Source organism: Aspergillus thermomutatus (genome assembly GCF_002237265.1).
Source record: "Aspergillus thermomutatus strain HMR AF 39 chromosome Unknown NODE_216, whole genome shotgun sequence".
Classification (NCBI taxonomy): domain Eukaryota; kingdom Fungi; phylum Ascomycota; class Eurotiomycetes; order Eurotiales; family Aspergillaceae; genus Aspergillus; species Aspergillus thermomutatus.
The window spans coordinates 33,678-51,026 of NW_020798266.1; the positions used below are offsets into that span (position 1 = coordinate 33,678).

At 54.1% G+C, this 17,349-nt stretch overlaps 4 protein-coding genes across 4 annotated transcripts; all 4 read left to right on the plus strand.

The window, feature by feature from the left end:
• Positions 1-156: 156 nt before the first annotated feature.
• On the plus strand, positions 157-2,976 carry CDV56_104455 (putative DNA mismatch repair protein (Mlh3); the record flags this gene model as incomplete). The annotated part of the gene is made up of 1 exon (XM_026758074.1): positions 157-2,976. The coding sequence occupies one exon, from the start codon at positions 157-159 to the stop codon at positions 2,974-2,976; it is 2,820 nt and encodes a 939-aa protein (XP_026611620.1).
• A 3,412-nt stretch (positions 2,977-6,388) lies between these two features.
• Positions 6,389-9,937, plus strand: CDV56_104984 (dDENN domain protein; the record flags this gene model as incomplete). Its single annotated transcript, XM_026758603.1, has 4 exons — positions 6,389-7,019; positions 7,114-9,429; positions 9,483-9,737; positions 9,798-9,937. The coding sequence occupies 4 exons, from the start codon at positions 6,389-6,391 to the stop codon at positions 9,935-9,937; spliced, it is 3,342 nt and encodes a 1,113-aa protein (XP_026611621.1).
• Positions 9,938-12,009: 2,072 nt separating this feature from the next.
• CDV56_105426 (uncharacterized protein) lies at positions 12,010-14,052 on the plus strand (the record flags this gene model as incomplete). The annotated part of the gene is made up of 1 exon (XM_026759045.1): positions 12,010-14,052. One exon carries the CDS (start codon positions 12,010-12,012, stop codon positions 14,050-14,052), a length of 2,043 nt encoding a protein of 680 aa, XP_026611622.1.
• A 990-nt stretch (positions 14,053-15,042) lies between these two features.
• On the plus strand, positions 15,043-17,059 carry CDV56_105666 (transcription factor domain-containing protein; the record flags this gene model as incomplete). Its single annotated transcript, XM_026759285.1, has 5 exons — positions 15,043-15,153; positions 15,206-15,272; positions 15,334-15,754; positions 15,802-15,980; positions 16,030-17,059. Coding segments are annotated over 5 exons (1,808 nt in total), but the record flags the coding sequence as incomplete, so codon positions are not given.
• Positions 17,060-17,349: the final 290 nt, after the last annotated feature.

The following is a 17,349-nucleotide window of genomic DNA, read 5'->3' on the forward strand; positions in this document are numbered from 1 at the left end:
AGACCCGATGCTACATCATAGTCTAACTGGGTTTTATATGCCACTCTGGTGGCAACTACTTCTCAAGATTGGCCAAGGGCCATACAACGCTATAATCATGTGAAGGCAGTCTGTTTTGCACGAAAATATCGATCTAAATTTTCCCCTGTCCCTTTCATGTCTTCAGAAAATAGCAGAATAGAGCCACTTCCGCCTGAAGTTGTGGCAAAGATTAAATCTTCAACTTCCATTCCCGATCTCAATAGAGTGGTTGTGGAACTCGTCAAGAATGCGTTGGATGCACATGCGCACACGGTCTCCATAACGGTTGATTTTCACCGCGGGGGATGTATGGTTGAGGACGACGGTGATGGAATACCCCCGGCCGAATTCGAGTCGGACGGAGGACTAGGGAAAGCGCATCGTACGTGGGCCTCGCACCGGTTAGCTGTCTTCTCGCTCATCTCACATACAGATACCTCGAAATTACATCCAGCAAAAGTTGTCTACGGCCGTAGAGGGCTATTCCTCGCTTCTCTGGCTTCTCTTTCGCTGTTGACGGTGACCTCGCACCATTTCCGTCACAACAGCACCAATAGTGTCATCTTCCATCATTCGACTCCGATCGCACGCTTGATGCCAGCACCATCATCGCATCACTTGAGTTCTAGCGGTCATGGGACGCGCGTTACTGTCAATGACTTGTTTGGCAATATGCCTGTGCGCGTGAAAAGTCGGGCCCTAGCCCTTCAGAAACCCGACGAATTCGAGCGGCAGTGGGATGGTCTCCGGCAATTACTCATTCCTTTAATGTTGGCAAGTGACCATCTCACTAAACTGGTGATCTCGACCGCTGGAAAAGAGAGGAAACTCATCATTCGCTCACACGCTGGGCGTCAAGAGACTAAGGGAGACTTGGATATCCAACGCACCGCTTCTATACTTACGCAGGCCTGTCTGGTTGAGCCGCAGAAATCTGGTAGCTGGAATTCTGTGTCAGCATGCGTCCCCGGCATTTCGCTGCACGCCGCTGTATCCCTTGTGCCCAGCCCCACGAAGAAGGTTCAGTTTATCTCCATTGGGATCGACCCAGTCTACCCGCGCAACAGCACGGACCTGCTCTATAGTGAAATCAACCGTCTGTTTGCTTTGTCCGATTTTGGTGCGGTTGAAGCGGTCCCTGTAAGCAGCGACGGAAGCGCAAGTCCTAAATTTACAAGCAAGGCCGTCAACAAATGGCCGATGTTCTACATACGCATAGCCGTTGATGATCCTAGAGAACTCTACGAGGAAGGTCATGAGCGGGTACCGGAGTCAAACCAGTCCGTTCAGCGTATCATTGATGTGCTTGCGGCGATGATGACCGAGTTCTTGAAACAACATGGTCTACGACCACGTGCGGGGCGACAAAAGAAAGGTGCATCTCAGAGGTTTACGGACGTTGAGTCGCCAGGGGCCGGCAGATCTAATCTTACAAAATCTGTGTTTTCACACAACAAATCTTCCATTGCCGAAGAAGCCTTGGCAGGCCAGTTGAAGCTGCCGACCTTTCGAAGACCAACGTCAATGAATTCTGGTTCAGATTTTACGACTTGGTCTAGGGTGAAATGCGCGATGGAGCCGTCCGCTGGTAAGCATGAGTCGGCCGATGGGTGGAGGAAAGCACATTCAAGGCCTTCTTCGGAGTACCCCGATAGAGATTCGTTGCCAATTTGTCTAGAGACAGATGATCCATTGGCCGGTAACGACCTCGAGATTACTGAAAATGGCGGGCCGGATGTTGATGCATCGATACCATGGACCGACCCCCATACCGGACGTACTCATTTGATCAATGCAAGAACGGGCCAAGCAATCAATGTTAGATCACCATCGATTGCATCTATGGCTGACGAGCGGCCCCGATCTGCCGGAACACTTCAGACACTGCGCGCGCTCGATAGGTCAAGGCCAAGGTCGGCACTCTCAAGCAAAAGTCATAATATCTGGGTTGAGAACCTCCTGAGGAGATGGGAAAATCCCGCTTTCAGTCGACCGGAAAGACCCATAAGCGCGATTTTCGACGGTGAAAATCATGGAAATACGAGTGATAAGATGGTCGTTTGGCCGTATGACGGCTCAGGAGAGTCTTGTGGATTGGAAGATTTTGGATTGGCGAAATTCCGAGGCCGATTACGCAAGAGTCACCTGGCCACGGCCGGCATCATTGCACAGGTGGATCGAAAGTTTATCCTCGCAAAGCTTGCTGATGGTCATAGCTCACGGTCGGCCCTGGTCTTGATCGATCAACATGCTGCGGATGAACGATGTCGGATTGAGCGCCTTTTTGGAGAAATGTTCGTTGATGGCCATCATCGAGTTCAGACCATCAGGATTGACCCTATTGCTTTTGATATCCCGCTGATGGAGGCCACTCTTTTTGGAAAGCACGCAGACTTTTTTGCTTCTTGGGGTGTTGGGTACCGTGTTGAGCAGAAATCATCAGCCAGAGCTGCCCTCGTTGTCGTGCATTCACTTCCCACACTGATCGCAGAGCGATGCCGAGTAGAACCCAACCTGGTCAGCGACATGATCCGCGGCGAGCTATGGAAACGCGAGGAGAACGGACGGGGTGCTTTGGCTCTCAGTGATCGACGAACCCACCAGGACGAGTTGGAGGGCGAGACCGAGGACACCTGGGTGGAACGACTCAAGGGCTGCCCTCAGGGGATTATTCACTTGCTGAACTCTCGGGCATGCAGAACAGCAGTCATGTTCAACGATGCCCTAACGACCGAGGAGTGCGAAAGTCTTATAGGTCGACTGGCGCGATGCGTGCTGCCTTTTCAGTGCGCTCATGGACGGCCGTCTATGATCCCGGTTCTTGATCTGAGGGAAGGTGAGGAGTTGTTGAGGAAGAGTGCCGAATGTGAATATGAATATGAAAGGACTGAAGGTCGACAACAGCCGGATTTTCTTGAGGCTTTTCGATCTTGGCAGGCTCTTGGTGAGGACTGAAGCTTCATGCTGGGGTATTTCAACTCGACTGTTAGAGCATGAGGAACTATGACCAGCTACTAACAATATGTAAATAGCCACATATCGGTCTTAAAGTCGAATTACGTTGGAGAACAACGTTAGGAACCTTGACTTGTGCCGGTAAGTCTCACCGGCTCCTGGTGCCGTACATCAGCAGAACTACATAGGGTGTGTTTATAATAACTACCTCGATTGCTGTGGATCAAGCAACCGATTTTACTGTGTCGAGGGATTATGGAGTATCTGATGGTCCTGTCTCATCCTGAGATTCTGGCGGTCAGTATAGGAAGGAAAGCTTCGAGATCGACAAGGTGGCTGGTCATAAAGGTACTATTCGCTTTCAATATCAAATACCGTCCGCTACGGAGTAAATTGATGTGAACGGTTTATTAATTTGTACGAAGCGTACTCCGTATGATCCTTGAGTAGGCCTAGTATGTCGCCGCCGGGGCTCAGGATTTGAGACATCCAGGAGAGCGAGTGATAAGGGGTCCAACGGGATTGGATTGTTTCTCTCACAATCATCAGTAATTCTGAGATTGTGTCTCGGGGACACCTGAGGTTGAGTCACGATAGCAAGGTAGATCGGACTTGGAGAATTGAGAACAATGACTTGCAATCATATCGGTTGTTCGGTACGCGGTGTTGGGTACACCATGAGATGATGAGTTTGGTTCGGCTCCACAACAAGTAGACAAGACATCCTTGGTTATGGGTTCCCGATTGAAAATCTGAAACAGAACTGCCAAGTGCCAACCCCGGCAGAGTACGGAGTACAGCATCTAAACCTCATGGATGATGGACGACGTACTGTAAGTCGTAAGCAGTCAGTACTGTAGTGTGTAGACGAGGCTGGTTAGCTGCAGAAATCAATCCCTGCTCGTCCTCCCTCAGACCCCCTGCGTTAAGACTTAAGACCACGGTGGTGCTTCATGGCTGGGGGAGAGGCCAGCCCCGGACTTGGCTACATCTGCATCTTGCGGTGCGACCAGCAGCAGGATAGGATCACTTGCCAACTTACCCAGGGTTGATTATAACTTACGAATATGTATCATGTATCAAGAATTAAACAATGCCTGATGGTTTGATGGTTCACAATATGGTCATCTTATGCGCGCGGCATAATGAATACTTATTAATAGTACTCTGTAGTGTACTCCACCAAAAATCATGTTGCCTGTCACAGTTTGTGCAAACCTCGGCAGGAAACCCACTTTTTCTACTCCTTATCCTGGATCTTGACACACCGTAAGAACGAACTTACATCTTGACAGTACGTACCGCGTAGATAGTAGTAGGTGAGGGATTATCCTCTTGGGAGTTGGAGTTGGGACTCTAGGAGTCGGAGATCATCACCTCGAGGCATCCAGCATGTGCCATTTGCTTCGATTGTGTTGTTGAAGTGGTTGGAAGGATCAATTTCCTATCCAATCATCCAGCATGTCATCAAAGTCCAGACTGTTCTATCCAGACACTCGGACCTAAGATACCTGAGATTCTCGGATTCTACACGGTTCGAGACTCTGAAAGTCCGAGTCATTGGATGGGCTTGACATGTCGAAGCTGAGAGAGGAACTGGACGACTGGAAGGTCTCTGATGGCGGGGAGGTTGACAGCCAAATGCTGATATCAAGCAAGGGAGTTCGCCAGTGCACCGGTCACCACCACCGAAAAGGTTACATCTGATGTTGATCATTTCCAGTCCGGACAGTAGTGGTTCTCTCCAGCCGTTCAAGTATTATTTGCGGATAGATAGGTAGGGGTGGTGCAGTGGAAATCCACTGGATCCGAGCATTGAGATCTCCCGTGGTTCTTGAACGTTGATCACTGGCGAGTGTCAACAACTGTTACAGTAGATCATATAGATTTGCGATACGTCCTCCATCCGGGTCGAAGAGGCTGAAAGTTCAAAGAAGAGTCTGTCATGCCATCCATATTTGTGGCTAAAATTATCGTTGGAGAGGCTGGATTAAAGTACGCGAATTGTGTCACCAGAATTTTTTTAGCGTGACAAAAACAATGAAAACATAAGGTACCTAGTAGTAAAATAGATAATTTCTTAGGTTACCTTACCTCCTTGACGTTATCAAAGCCGACCTGCAGTAGTTCGTTACCACGCCCTAGATGCTTTGAAATTATTGTTGTCTCTCCTGCGTCGATGAGGCATATCAGTTTCGTCTGCACGTTTGTACCCGTTCCGTTGTGCCCTGCCTCTTTCTTTTCCTTTTTCATGGATAAAAAAATTCCTGCCTTTCCGATGGACGTCGTTTGTCGATACCCTCAGTCGCTAGTTTCTGCTGATAGCAATCCTTGATCGTCGATTACCCTATAATACCGTCTCCCTCGCAGATAAAAGAAAGGGGAGGGAAAAAAAAAAAAAAAATCAAATCCAAGACCAACATATCATAATCAGCCACCAGTTGTGCAGGTAGAAGTGGGTATACCCGTCATCCTAGTGTTGGACTAGACTCAAGTGCATAGACTGTTCACTCGGTGTGCGTGTGCACAGCGGAGCGGAGAGTAGACTGGAACCATCCAAGTGGTTGAACCAAAGAAAGAGGAAGACTGGAGACTGGAGACTGAGACTGGAGGGAGCGAAGACGAGAAAGAAACGTGCACGTAGAGCTAGAGGAGGAGAGGGGCAAAACACGGCCGGGGATGGAGTCGTCGTCCGTTGTATCAAAGAGTCCACGCAATACCTCTTGATGAAAAGAGATGGAGATATCGCAAAGAGAAAAGAGAAGAAAAGAAGGCCAGGAGAGGTGAGCTTCTCTCCTAGTGAGTGTATCACCTGTTGTTCTCCTTTCTTTATTATTCAGTCCTTCACTGCTCCAACACTAAGATACTACTACTATTACTACCACTACTACTCCTTTTCCACCCCTCTCTAGTGCACTGTGCTTGCATGCTGCAGGAGTAGATCAATTTCTCCACGCATTCCCAATTTTTCCCCCTTTCCCCTCTTCAAACTCACTGCCTTTTCTCTCTCCACACTCATCTCATCCTTCTTTGCTTCCTCTGTTCGATTTCATATACCTGGATAGCTCATCTTTCCAGCAAGGTTGTCCAGCCCATCCCGCGACCATTGTCGCAATTCTCCTCTACTTATGCGTCCTCGTCTCCACCGCGATTCCCTCCCTATTGATCCCGAAGCTCCTGATCGTTGAAACCACCCTCCCTCATTGGCGCTGGTTTCGCGCTCAAGATCACAGTTGAACTTGGGGGTTTTTTTATTTTATTTTATTTTTTTTTTTTTATTTTTTTTTTTGGCTTCATGTGATGACGATAAAATTCACGGTAGATTTTGTGACGAATTGAACGATCATCCACCAGCAGCTCATCTGCTGCTACATCAGACACACCCCCTCATCCATACCAAAAAAAAAAGAATATGCCTTACTCTTCCACCCCCGAGGTGTCCCCCACACCTCTCGCGGATTACTTCTGGATAGCTGGCGTGGATGGCACAGAGATTCTTGAAACCTTCCGAAGGTTGGGCGATGAATACAGGGCCAACAGCGCCACTTCTCCCGGTCCCGCTCTTACAGATACCATTGAGGAGGATGCGGACGCTGAGGAGGCTCACGATCCCCGTCTGGATGGACTCTCGAGACCCAATTCGACTCTGCCCGGCCGTAACTCGTTTCAGCGATTCTCTATGCGCTCGGAGAACCCCACCGAGGCAAATGCGAACGGCTCCAACAGCAATCGGAGCAGCCTGACTATCAAGGGTGCGCAATCCCCTCGGGGCTCGTCGTTTCTGGAGGACTTTGACTTCGACAAGGCGCTGTTCAAGTTCGCGTCCGAAAGGGATTCGTTTCTGTCCGACCTGAGTCTCAGTGCCGGGGCCATCACGCCCGCTTCACGCCCCCGGTCTCGGTTGCGCACTCAGAAAATCACCTCGGAGGAGACTCCGTCACAGCCGTCGAGCCTACTACGATCTGGAATCGGTAGCGTACGACGACATATGGCCTTTCGGGATATGAACAGTATGAAGCGCCAGCCTTCGGTTGCCCGTCAGGGTGAGTACAGATTCGGCGACCTTTGCCCTCTTTTTGAATTCTTTACTCCGTCATCTGCGTGACAATGGACTAAACTCTGTTCTTTCCTTGACAGCTTCCATTCGTACTTCACGGCGTCTCAGCAATTACAATTCTGTCATCCCCGCTCCGCAACCCCTGGAGTTCTCCCCCACCATGCACCCCCTGAAACGGAGATTCGAGCCCGTTCTTCTCGATCGATACCCAACCAAAGGCATGACGGACGATTTGAAGCAGCGCGGAAACTTTCCGGATTACGTGCCGATGTTTGCTTTTCCCAATGATATCAATATCGTGTCTTCTGACCAGCGGCCTCGGTCCACGTGGCACGGGTTTACCATGACGACTGACAACGGTTCGCGACTGCATGCAATCTGCGCCATCATCTGGATTCCTTTGAACCAACAAGCGGCCGAAGAGTTGGAGAAGCGTTGTGAAGAGTGGAGGAGAGAGAACATGACAGACGAGGAGCGGGAGCTGGCGGCGAGTCTCGGGGAACGGCTGGCCTCGGAGCGGGCCAAGCTGTCCAGACTCCTGGCGCAGCTTCCCACCGTACCCTCCGGGTCGGAGTCGAGAGAACAATTGGAAGATGAGATCAGCGCTGTGGAGGAGAAGATTGGGCTGATGACCGATCTGCTGCGGCCGGTCCGTCACGGGGCCGCGTCGAAGATCGAAGGGCTGACCGACGGGGAAACCGGGTTCTGGATCCCCCGCGCCTATGGTATTTTGGGGCGCGAGGAGAACATGACCAGCTTCTGGAAGGAGTGGTTGAAGGCCATCATTGTCCCCATGACCGAGGGCGGCATTCAGCGAATCCCTCCCAGCTCACCGCGCATGGGTGTCTGGCAACCACTGGAGCGATACGTGATGAATCTGTGCACCGAGGCATTCAGCCCCAACTCGTCAAAGACGCAGGTCGAGCTGGCCGTTCGGGAGCTGCGCCTGTTCGCACGCAAGGAGGCGGCCAATGAGCTGCCCGGCTCCAGAAACACGGACCTCTATGCGCTGTTCCGGACGCTGTCCCTGTCGAACATCATCATCCTGTTCGAGTACGCTCTCACCGAGTCGCGCATCATCTTCCTCTCGTCCCACACGTCGATGCTCTACCTGGCCACCAGAGCTCTGGTCGACCTGCTGTTCCCGCTCCAGTGGACCGGCGTGCTGATTCCCGTGCTCCCGGCCCGGTTGATCCAGGCGCTGGAGGCCCCCTGTCCGTACATCGTGGGCATCGAGCGTCGATATGAGAAGGTCGAATTGCCGTCCGATGACTTTGTCCTGGTGGATCTGGATGCCGACCTGATCGAGAGCACGGTGCAGCCGACGCCCCTGCCGCGTCATCAGCGCCGGAAGCTGCTGTCGCTGCTCCAGCTTGCGGCGCCCCACCACGGTCGGTGCGCGGTACCCACTGGCCCTCCGGCGTACGCCATCGAGACATTCCCCTTTGATGCCTTTATGTCTGAAAACCCGTCCATTTTCAATGCCCGGGCGCATTCCACTCAACTGGCCAAATATGTCAGTCTCAATTCGAGTGCGTTTGGCCAACAGTCCGTGCTGCCCACTACGTACCAGCCACTCATCTTCAACGCTTATCTGTATGCCCGTCACGAGCAAGCTACATCCAGGGGCTTCTCCTCCAAAGGCTCCGACCGACCAAGCACCGGGTCCACATTCAAGACTGGGTCACCACCTTCCCCGAGGGACAACTCGCCGATCTCGGGCCACTTCCCGCCCAGCTCTCGGAACGATTCGGGTATGGCCCTGCAGGCTTCGCTGCGGGAGAAACGGTCGGGTCATTTCGATGCCGCATCCCGGCGAAGCTCGTCCTTTGGGATGGAGATGAAGCCGGGTGTGCCGAGACGGCCGAGTGCTCCTTTCCTTGGCCATGCGCCCAATCTGTCGGTCACGACGTTGAACACCGATTACAATCCCGGCTCCACCTATGCACCCTCTGTCTATGCTCAGTCCACGGTGGCAGCCTCGACAATTGTCCCGCAGTCTGTCGCACAGCCCATCCACAACGCCGAAGGCACTTGCTGGGTTGAGGGCCACTGCCTCCATGTGGTCCCGGCCGATGACAAGGCCGTCTGTGCCGTGTGCGATGAGCGAGCGGAGGACGGCATGTACCGGTGCACTGCCTGCAAGACTCTGGTGCACAACCGGTGCGCTCTGCAGATCTGTCTGGTTTGTCCCGCGGCGTTCCACCCGGAGCAGATTCGGGCCGCCTTTGTCAGATGCTTCGCCAGCCTGTTCTACACCTACAAGAAGTTCCTTCAACCGGCCACTGGCGACAAGAAAAAGGCGGGTCTGACGTACAGCTTCAACATGGAAGCATTCTTGAAAAGCCTGCCTGGCGAGCATGCCGAGTACATTGCGGTCCTGCAGCACACACAAGGTAAGCTCCGGAAACCGGAACGCGTCGGTGTCTGTATGCTAAAACCTCATCAGGGTTTAACGAGTTCATTGGGGAAAGAGAAAGGGTAAATCCCAAGTCGAAGGACCCCCGACTGGCCTTGTTCGATGAGATTGTTCTGTCGAAACGGAATCGGGGTCGTTCGTCCCTGTTTTCCAGCCGGACCATGACCGATTTCCTGTCCGACACCTCGAACCATCTCTGGCGAACAGCCAGTGCGACCTCGTTTGCACCGAGCAGCAGGGGCCAACAGACTCTTTCTGGGGATTATACCCGCATTGTCACCAGAGGTTCGTCGACCATCTGCAAACTTGTTAGCCTGCCTGTAGAATGACGCTAATCAGTCACAGCCCCAGCCAAGCTCGACACCAGTCTGATGAAGGAACCACGCATGATCAATGGAGCGCCTCGGGTCTCCAAGACGGCCAACAATGCTCGCAGGAAGCCGCTTCCTAACCTGATGAACGGGCTTGCCATCTCTCCTCCGTAATACGAGGAGATTAAATGTTGGAGGGGTTTGATATGCCCTAGAACACTATTGGATACGACGCTGTCCACGTGGCATGCACCAGTCATATCTCTCACTGGGATCAGTCACCGTGTCTGTTCACTTGTGGCAGTTGCACCTGGAGACTTAGGTGGTGACAGTTTGAAGCATCCACTGCCGAGAGGACGATGTTCCTGCCTGCGCTCGAAAGGCTGCGGTGGGGAATGCTACTTTGCATGGCAAGGAAAGGGGCCGCGCACGGGAGCCAGTCTGAGGCAGGCTATTCTCCGCGCTGAAGAGTATTTCCGGATCTGGTCCTCTTCAGACGGGATCTGGACGAGTCGCATGCATAATTTGAGCCTGGCACATACGTCACTACTCACGATGTAATGGCCTGACATGAAACCGGACCTTTCGAAGTACCTCCCATTACATACATCGACGCCTGCATATTTGTACACATACAAATCTTCTCTTACTTTCTACATTTGGACGAGTGGTTCTCGATGTATTTTCCGCTGTCTCTGGATATGATTGCTTGGTCTTCTGCCTGACTAGATTTGGATTTGGATTTGGCTTTGGATTCTTTTTTATTTTCTCATACCCCGAATGACTGGACGGTATTTCTCCGTCTGCGTTTGACTTATTTGTTCCTAGAGATTTTCACCTTTTTTTTGGAAGAGACATCTTGTTGCATATGTGAATGTGTCAGTGGAATGTATCAGCCGACGGCAGAGATAGGCAGATCACCATTCAGATAAGCATGTCTCAAGTGCAGATTCTTCCACAAATGCCAGGCCAGGCCTAGGTATTGGCTTTATCTGTCTGGACTCGGGCAGACTGGCCTACTGTTGCATGGGTCCAAGAGGTGAAGCTTGTGCAGTTGTACTCCGTAGGACTGACTGGAGGAGGTAGGCTACGGCAGACACAACTGATCAATAGCCGGGGACCATGGCTATGGACCTATCCTTAATTCCCAACCAATCCATAGATCTGAGGCGGGTGGGTTCTCCAAGGGAACCAGGGCCAGTCAGATGGGGCGGTGGGAACGCCTGAGGTTTCTTTTTCCTCGTATCATCGGAGGTTCTGAGTAGAAGGAGTTACTCCGTAGGGTAGATCTTTCTACTTACTATCAGGGTCTCGAGGTCTTGTTCTGCATGGAATGGTGGACAGAAGACCCAGGATCCCAGATGTCTTGCATGACGATCATTACTGTGTTGGACACTAGGTAATAGAAGGGCATATTTCCATGATGTATAGAGAATATCTGAATAGGAATAGGGGTACTGTACTGGATCATGACTTCTTTGGCAGTAGAGTATTTACCAGAGACTGTTCCAGCATTCTTTCTTTCTGTGATAATTGAACTTTATAAAGAAGAAGAAATGTGATTGGCGGAGAAATACCGTCCGGCAGCGGAGGCGGAAACCCGGGGAAATTCAGCCGGAGAGAAATGCAAGAAGAAGAAGAGGAAGAGGAAGAATGTTACTTACTTTCTAATGACAAGTGACACGGTTGAAGTCTGTCACTCTCAGTCTCTTCCTCAGGTCTTGCTCGCTTCTATCAGTATCAAGAAGGTAAAGGTAACCTTACAGTCAGACGTCGGAGTTGCCGCCCCATGCCTTCTCCTGGTCGGTTTCCTTCCTAATCCTGGCACTGGTGGATGATACCTTGATCTATCCTATCCTATCCTATCCTATCCTATCCTATCCTTCTCGTCTCACTACTTTCTACACTATCCCTCTATCATTCCTCCTTTATCTTTATCTTTATCTCTATTTGATACCCGTTCTCCCTCTCTTCCGGATAATACCCTCCCTGGACAGGAACAAACATTAAAGGCTAAACTCCCTCTGTTGGAATTACCCAGAGAACAACATCACAGTGAGCGTGCGTCTGTCACTGTTGCTCACCACATTTCCTCTATTTTTATGAATGATACCTCTTCATCTTTCTGTTTCTAATACAATCACCAACTTCCTGTCTGTCTATATCCATTGGGTCAACTATGAACCGTGCAGGCTACCTGCCCATGCAATGAGATGATGCAGACAGCCATTCATCAGCCCATGGCGATGACCCTTCTTGCTGATCCCACTCCTTCTGTTACCAGCACTCCCTCTCCTGTGAAGGGTACTCATCCCCCTCCTCAGACTGTCCCCGCGGATCCTCCGAGGACGGTGGTGGTTGTTTACGGTCCCGGCCAGGACACCATTGTGCAGGTTGTCGCCGAGGTTCTGGGCAAACCGTGGACCACGGAAACGTCGCTGTCCTCGCTGGTGAAGGGCAGTAATGCCGTCGTGGTGGGGATCCTGGCCGACGAGCTGGCCCGCAGTCTCGAAGGGTGCGACCCTTCCACCCTGATCGTGATCAACACGCACTGTGTGGACGACGGCTCTGCGCCGGACGAGGCGCTCACCGACCGCTGCGACTATGAGTTTCTGTACTCGCACAGCCCGGTTCTGCGGCGCGATCTGACGCGGTTCCTGTCGTTGGTCCTGGGCCAGACGCGGCCGCACGAGGATCTGAAGACCAAGACGCGCACCAACTTCATCTCGACGACTTTCCCCGATGTGCATGCGGCGCTGCCGAACCTGGACATCCTGTCGGTCGGGTCGGATGCGGTGGAGATCCGGGTGGACCTGCTGGTCGAGCCGTCGCCGCAGGGGGTCACCAGCCCCGTCCCGAGCCTCCGGTACGTGGGCCAGCAGGTGATGCTGCTGCGGCAGCACACGGAGCTGCCGATCATCTTCACGACGCGATGCACGCGGGAGAACGGCAAGTTCCCCATGGACGACCCGATGCTGTTCTACCGGTACCTGCGGCGGGCGATCCAGTGGGGGTGCGAGTACATCGACGTGGAGCTGTGGCTGCCGGAGGAGATCCGGCGGCGGCTGGCCGAGCACAAGGGCCACAGCGTGATCATGTCGGCGTTCCATGATTTCTCGGGCACCTGGAAGTGGACATCGCCCGAGGCGGCGCGGATCTTCGCGGAGAGCGCCCGGTACGCGGACATCGTCAAGATGATCGCCATGGTGCACACGATCGAGGCCAACTACGAGCTGGAGTACTTCCGGTCGACGGTCAAGGCGAGCGGGTCGCCGCCGCCATCCCCGCTGCTGTCGGCGGTCAACATGGGCCAGATGGGCCAGCTGTCGCGGGCGCTCAACACGGTGTTCTCGCCCATCACGCACCCGCTGCTGCCGATGATCGCGGCGCCGGGCCAGCTGACGGCGGCGGAGATCAACGAGGCGATGCACATCATGGGGTCGCTGCCGAAGCGGGACCTGTACGCGATCGGGTCGTTCCGGGCGACGCCGCAGTCGATGTTCATGGAGAAGTGTTTCAATGAGCTGAGCCTGCCGCACACGCTGACGTCGATCGACCGCGGCCCCAAGGGGACCATCGAAGGGGTGATCATGCAGCCCAGCTTCGGGGGCGCCTCGGTCAACCCGCCCATCTCGGCGGCGACGCCGTACATCCCCGCGGTCAGCGAGGCGGCGCGGGCGATCGGATTGATTGATACCATTGTGGTGCAGGGCGATGGACCCACGACGACGCGGACGCTGATGGGGGAGAACGCGACGTGGAAGGGCATCCGGGCGACCCTGACGCGGGACTACGTGCCGTCGGCGTACCGGGGCCGGGCGGCGATCATCCTGGCGGGGTCGGAGAGCGATGCGTCGGCGGCGATCTTTGCGCTGCGCAGTCTCGGGGTGGGAGCGATCTACACGGTCGGATTCCGGGCGACGGGACCGCTGGCGGCGGGGCTGGAGCCGTTCACGTCGATCCAGTCGGTGAAGCTGGTGGAGCAGCCGTTTGTGATGGTGTCGGCGCTGCCGCCGGAGAAGTCGCTGCTGGTGCAGCCGCTGCTGCGGCACTACCGCAGCACGGGGCGGACGTCGCCGCGGTCGACGCGGGGGAAGGTGTACCTGGATCTGACGGCGAGTTCGGGGGCGCGCAAGGGGGATCCGGTGGGCGTGGCGGTGGGAGCGGGCTGGACGGCGTACGGGATTGACGAGGTGACGGCGTGGACGACGGTGGAAACCTTGCGGCTGCTGGTGGGACAGAATGTGCCGTTTGATTTTGTGCGGATGGCTTCGGGGAGGATTTATTAATCTTCATCTACATCTATCTACAGCTACATCTACATCTCATCTACAGTATCATAGTGGAGTACTTGTACGTAGTAGCTTGACTAATGTGGGGACCCCGGGATGTGTAACAGCCGGTATTAGCAGTATTTTATCCTTAGTCCTTAGGTCAGGTCCTCTGTGCATCGGAGACACTTCTACAAAGAGACTTGTGTGACGGTGATTGTTTCAGCCGATGCGCAGTCAATATAGTACTTATATTAAGGCTCTGCTTGTTTATAGCTGAAGAATCGAGTCAGGATTTGACCTCAGAACCTCGTGTCTGTACTGCTCTCGTGCTAGGACTAGGACTAGGTCCGTCTCGAATGGAGTAAAAGAGCAGTGGGCGACAGGACGGGAGTTCGGTCCGTGAGAGATTAAGATTAATTTGCAAGACGTCGAAGCGAGGAATAGCCGATGAAGAAATGATCGACTCCCCGGATTTTGCTCTTGCTCTGCTGTGTCTCACTGTCTCTTTATCTGGTGTATTGTATCCCCGCACTCCGGTGGCACATAGACCGAGTCGAGTAGGATAATAATTAAGGCTTCGTCTTGTTTCTGCTAGCCTCGCACTATTTTAGCTGGTGGATGGATCATGGATCATGGCTAAATATGAATCTAACCCTGAATCGTCTCTTTTCCGACACTAGACAGTAACAGTAGACGCTCGACACTCCTCAGACTGAGAGACTCGGAGACTCCAGACTCCAGACTTGCTGCTCTCTCCAGATTCCCCACTCGGTCTTCTTTGACTCGACTCTTTGGATATTAATCTTCTTCTTTCTCTGTTGACTCTATCTACTGCAGACTGGTCGATGATCTTCATCCCTGTCTTACTTTCCTCTCTCCACAGTCTTGACTCGGCCACTTTAATTTAACTGATCCTCTTCTCCTCTTCCTCTTCCTCTGTCTCTGTCTCTCTTCCCAATGTCTTGACCAATTTCCTTTCTTATCTTTATCCTTCTACCACCAAATATGTCCTCTGTAATTTCTCGCCCCACCGTCAGCATCGACCGGCTCACTCCCCGCCGAGTCACTGCCGAACCGCGCGAGTCCATGAACTGCAAATCCTGTCGAAAGCGAAAGGTGAGAGTATTCGTCATCTTGTCTCTCAATCAACTGCTAATTTTCAGATCAGATCAAATGCAATCGCATGCGTCCCAGCTGTGAAGCATGCAAGGTCTTCCAATGCCCATGCATCTACGGTACTTTCCGCCTTGTCCCTCGCCCTGTACGCACCACTAATTGTATATCATATATGTATAGATGCCGTCCCCAAAAAACGCGGCCCCAAAACAGACGTCCTCGAAGCCCTGCTCAAGCGCGTCGACGGTCTCGAGAAACGTCTCCAGGACGAAAACAAAAATCCCATCTCGCCCACCTCCCCCGTCGACCCCGACAAGGAGCCTCCTGACCCGTCGCCGTCGGCCTCGCTGAACGCCATCGCTCGTGCATCCACGACCACCATTCCCCCGTCCGAACCCTTTCCACGACCATTTTCCTTCGCCTCGCAGCCGTCGCCTCCCGTTCATCATTTTGCCTTGCCGGATTCCGTCTTGGATGCGTACTTTGCCCGCATCCATGGCAAACCCTACTTCATCCTCGACGAGTCGGTGACTCGTCAGCGTCATCAGATGGGTCAATTGCCTGTCGCGTTGTCGATGGCCATCTACGCTATGACTTTGCGGTTTGTTTTTGCTCTGCATCTCGTTCTCCAGCAACTGACCATTGCAGATATACGAGCTCGCCCAACACCCCCGAGCAGTCCCTGCGCATGGCCCTGGATTACGCCCTGCAGGCCCGACGCATCGTGGATGTCGATCAACCGTCTATGGATGGGCTGCAGGCCCTGCTTCTCCTCTCGCAGACATACTTTGCCCATGGTCTAGGCAAAAAGGCTTATATGACTTTCAGTATGCAACCATCGCCTCGCCCCTAGAGACATATATTGATAACCTGCAGCCAACTGTGCCTCCATGGCCATCGCTCTCGATCTCTATCGCGAGGCCCCCAAGAGTCTGCCCGCGGCGGAACGCGAGATGCGCCGCCGGCTCTTCTGGGCCGTCTACATCATGGACCGCTTCCTGACCTGCGGCTCGAAACGGCCCGGCCTCATCGCCGACCACTCCATCGTCCTGCGGCTCCCCTGCTGGTCCCCCCATGCGGCCGGTCTCAATGTCGAGGGCGAGCTCTTCAACACCGTCGGCCCCAACATCCAGTACTCGAGCGACCCGCGCCGCAAACCCGGGGCCGCCGCCCTCCTCATCGACATCACCCGCATCCTGGGGATCACCAACCGCTACCTGGCCGCCGGCGGCGTCAAGGGCGACTCGCACTTCCCCTGGCACTCGCTGTCCAACCTCTCCAAGATCCGGCAGGAACTGGACATCTGGGCCACCGGCACCCAGGACGTCTTCGCCTCCGTGGAAGCGCTGTTCGGCCATCCCGAGAGCTCGATCCTGCTGCTGAGCAAGCTCCTCTACCACCTCGTGCACTGTCTGATCTACCGCCCGTTCCTGCCGATCGACCTGGTCGAGCTGCGCGGCACCGACCAGCACCAGTCCTGGCAGATCGAGGCCACCAACCTGTGCTTCTCCCACTCCAACGCCATCGCCGAGCTCGTCGAGCTGGCGCGCAATTCCCCCCTGATCGAATGGCCCGCCTTTGTCGGCTACTGCGTCTGCACCGCGGGCACGGTCCACGTGCACGGCGTGCACTACAAGGGCCGCGAGGGCGAGGTCTTCTCGTCCAGTGCCGAGTTCCTCACCCGCGAGATGCACCAGCTGACCTGGCTGGGCTCCTACTGGGCCGGCGTCCAGCATCAGCGCGAGATGCTGCAGACCGTCTACACCTGCCACGCCGACCTGGTCCGCACGCTGGCGACCAGTCCCATGCGCTTTTCGCCCGTCTTTCATCTGGAAGACTTCCTGGACCGGTATCCCGGTCTGACGGCCGACGGGTCGCACGTGCGCCTGGTCGATCTGGATGATATGTAAGTCCTTGCTCTGACTCTGAAGTATGACCCTGACTAACTAGACAGCCCCTCCTCATTCGACCCATACTACCGACCCATGACCGCATATCCCATGTACCAACCGCCCCGCGCCCCCGTCACCACCCTCCCATCCAACCACAGCCCGTCGCCGCGCCGCGACTCGCACAGCACAACCAGCACAGCGACCAAGCCGCCGCCCGGTGTCTCGTCCTCGCATCATCCCCAGCCCTCGCCGCACCTGCACCCCACGTTCGCGCTCGGCACCGCCGACTTGACCCATCCTTCTG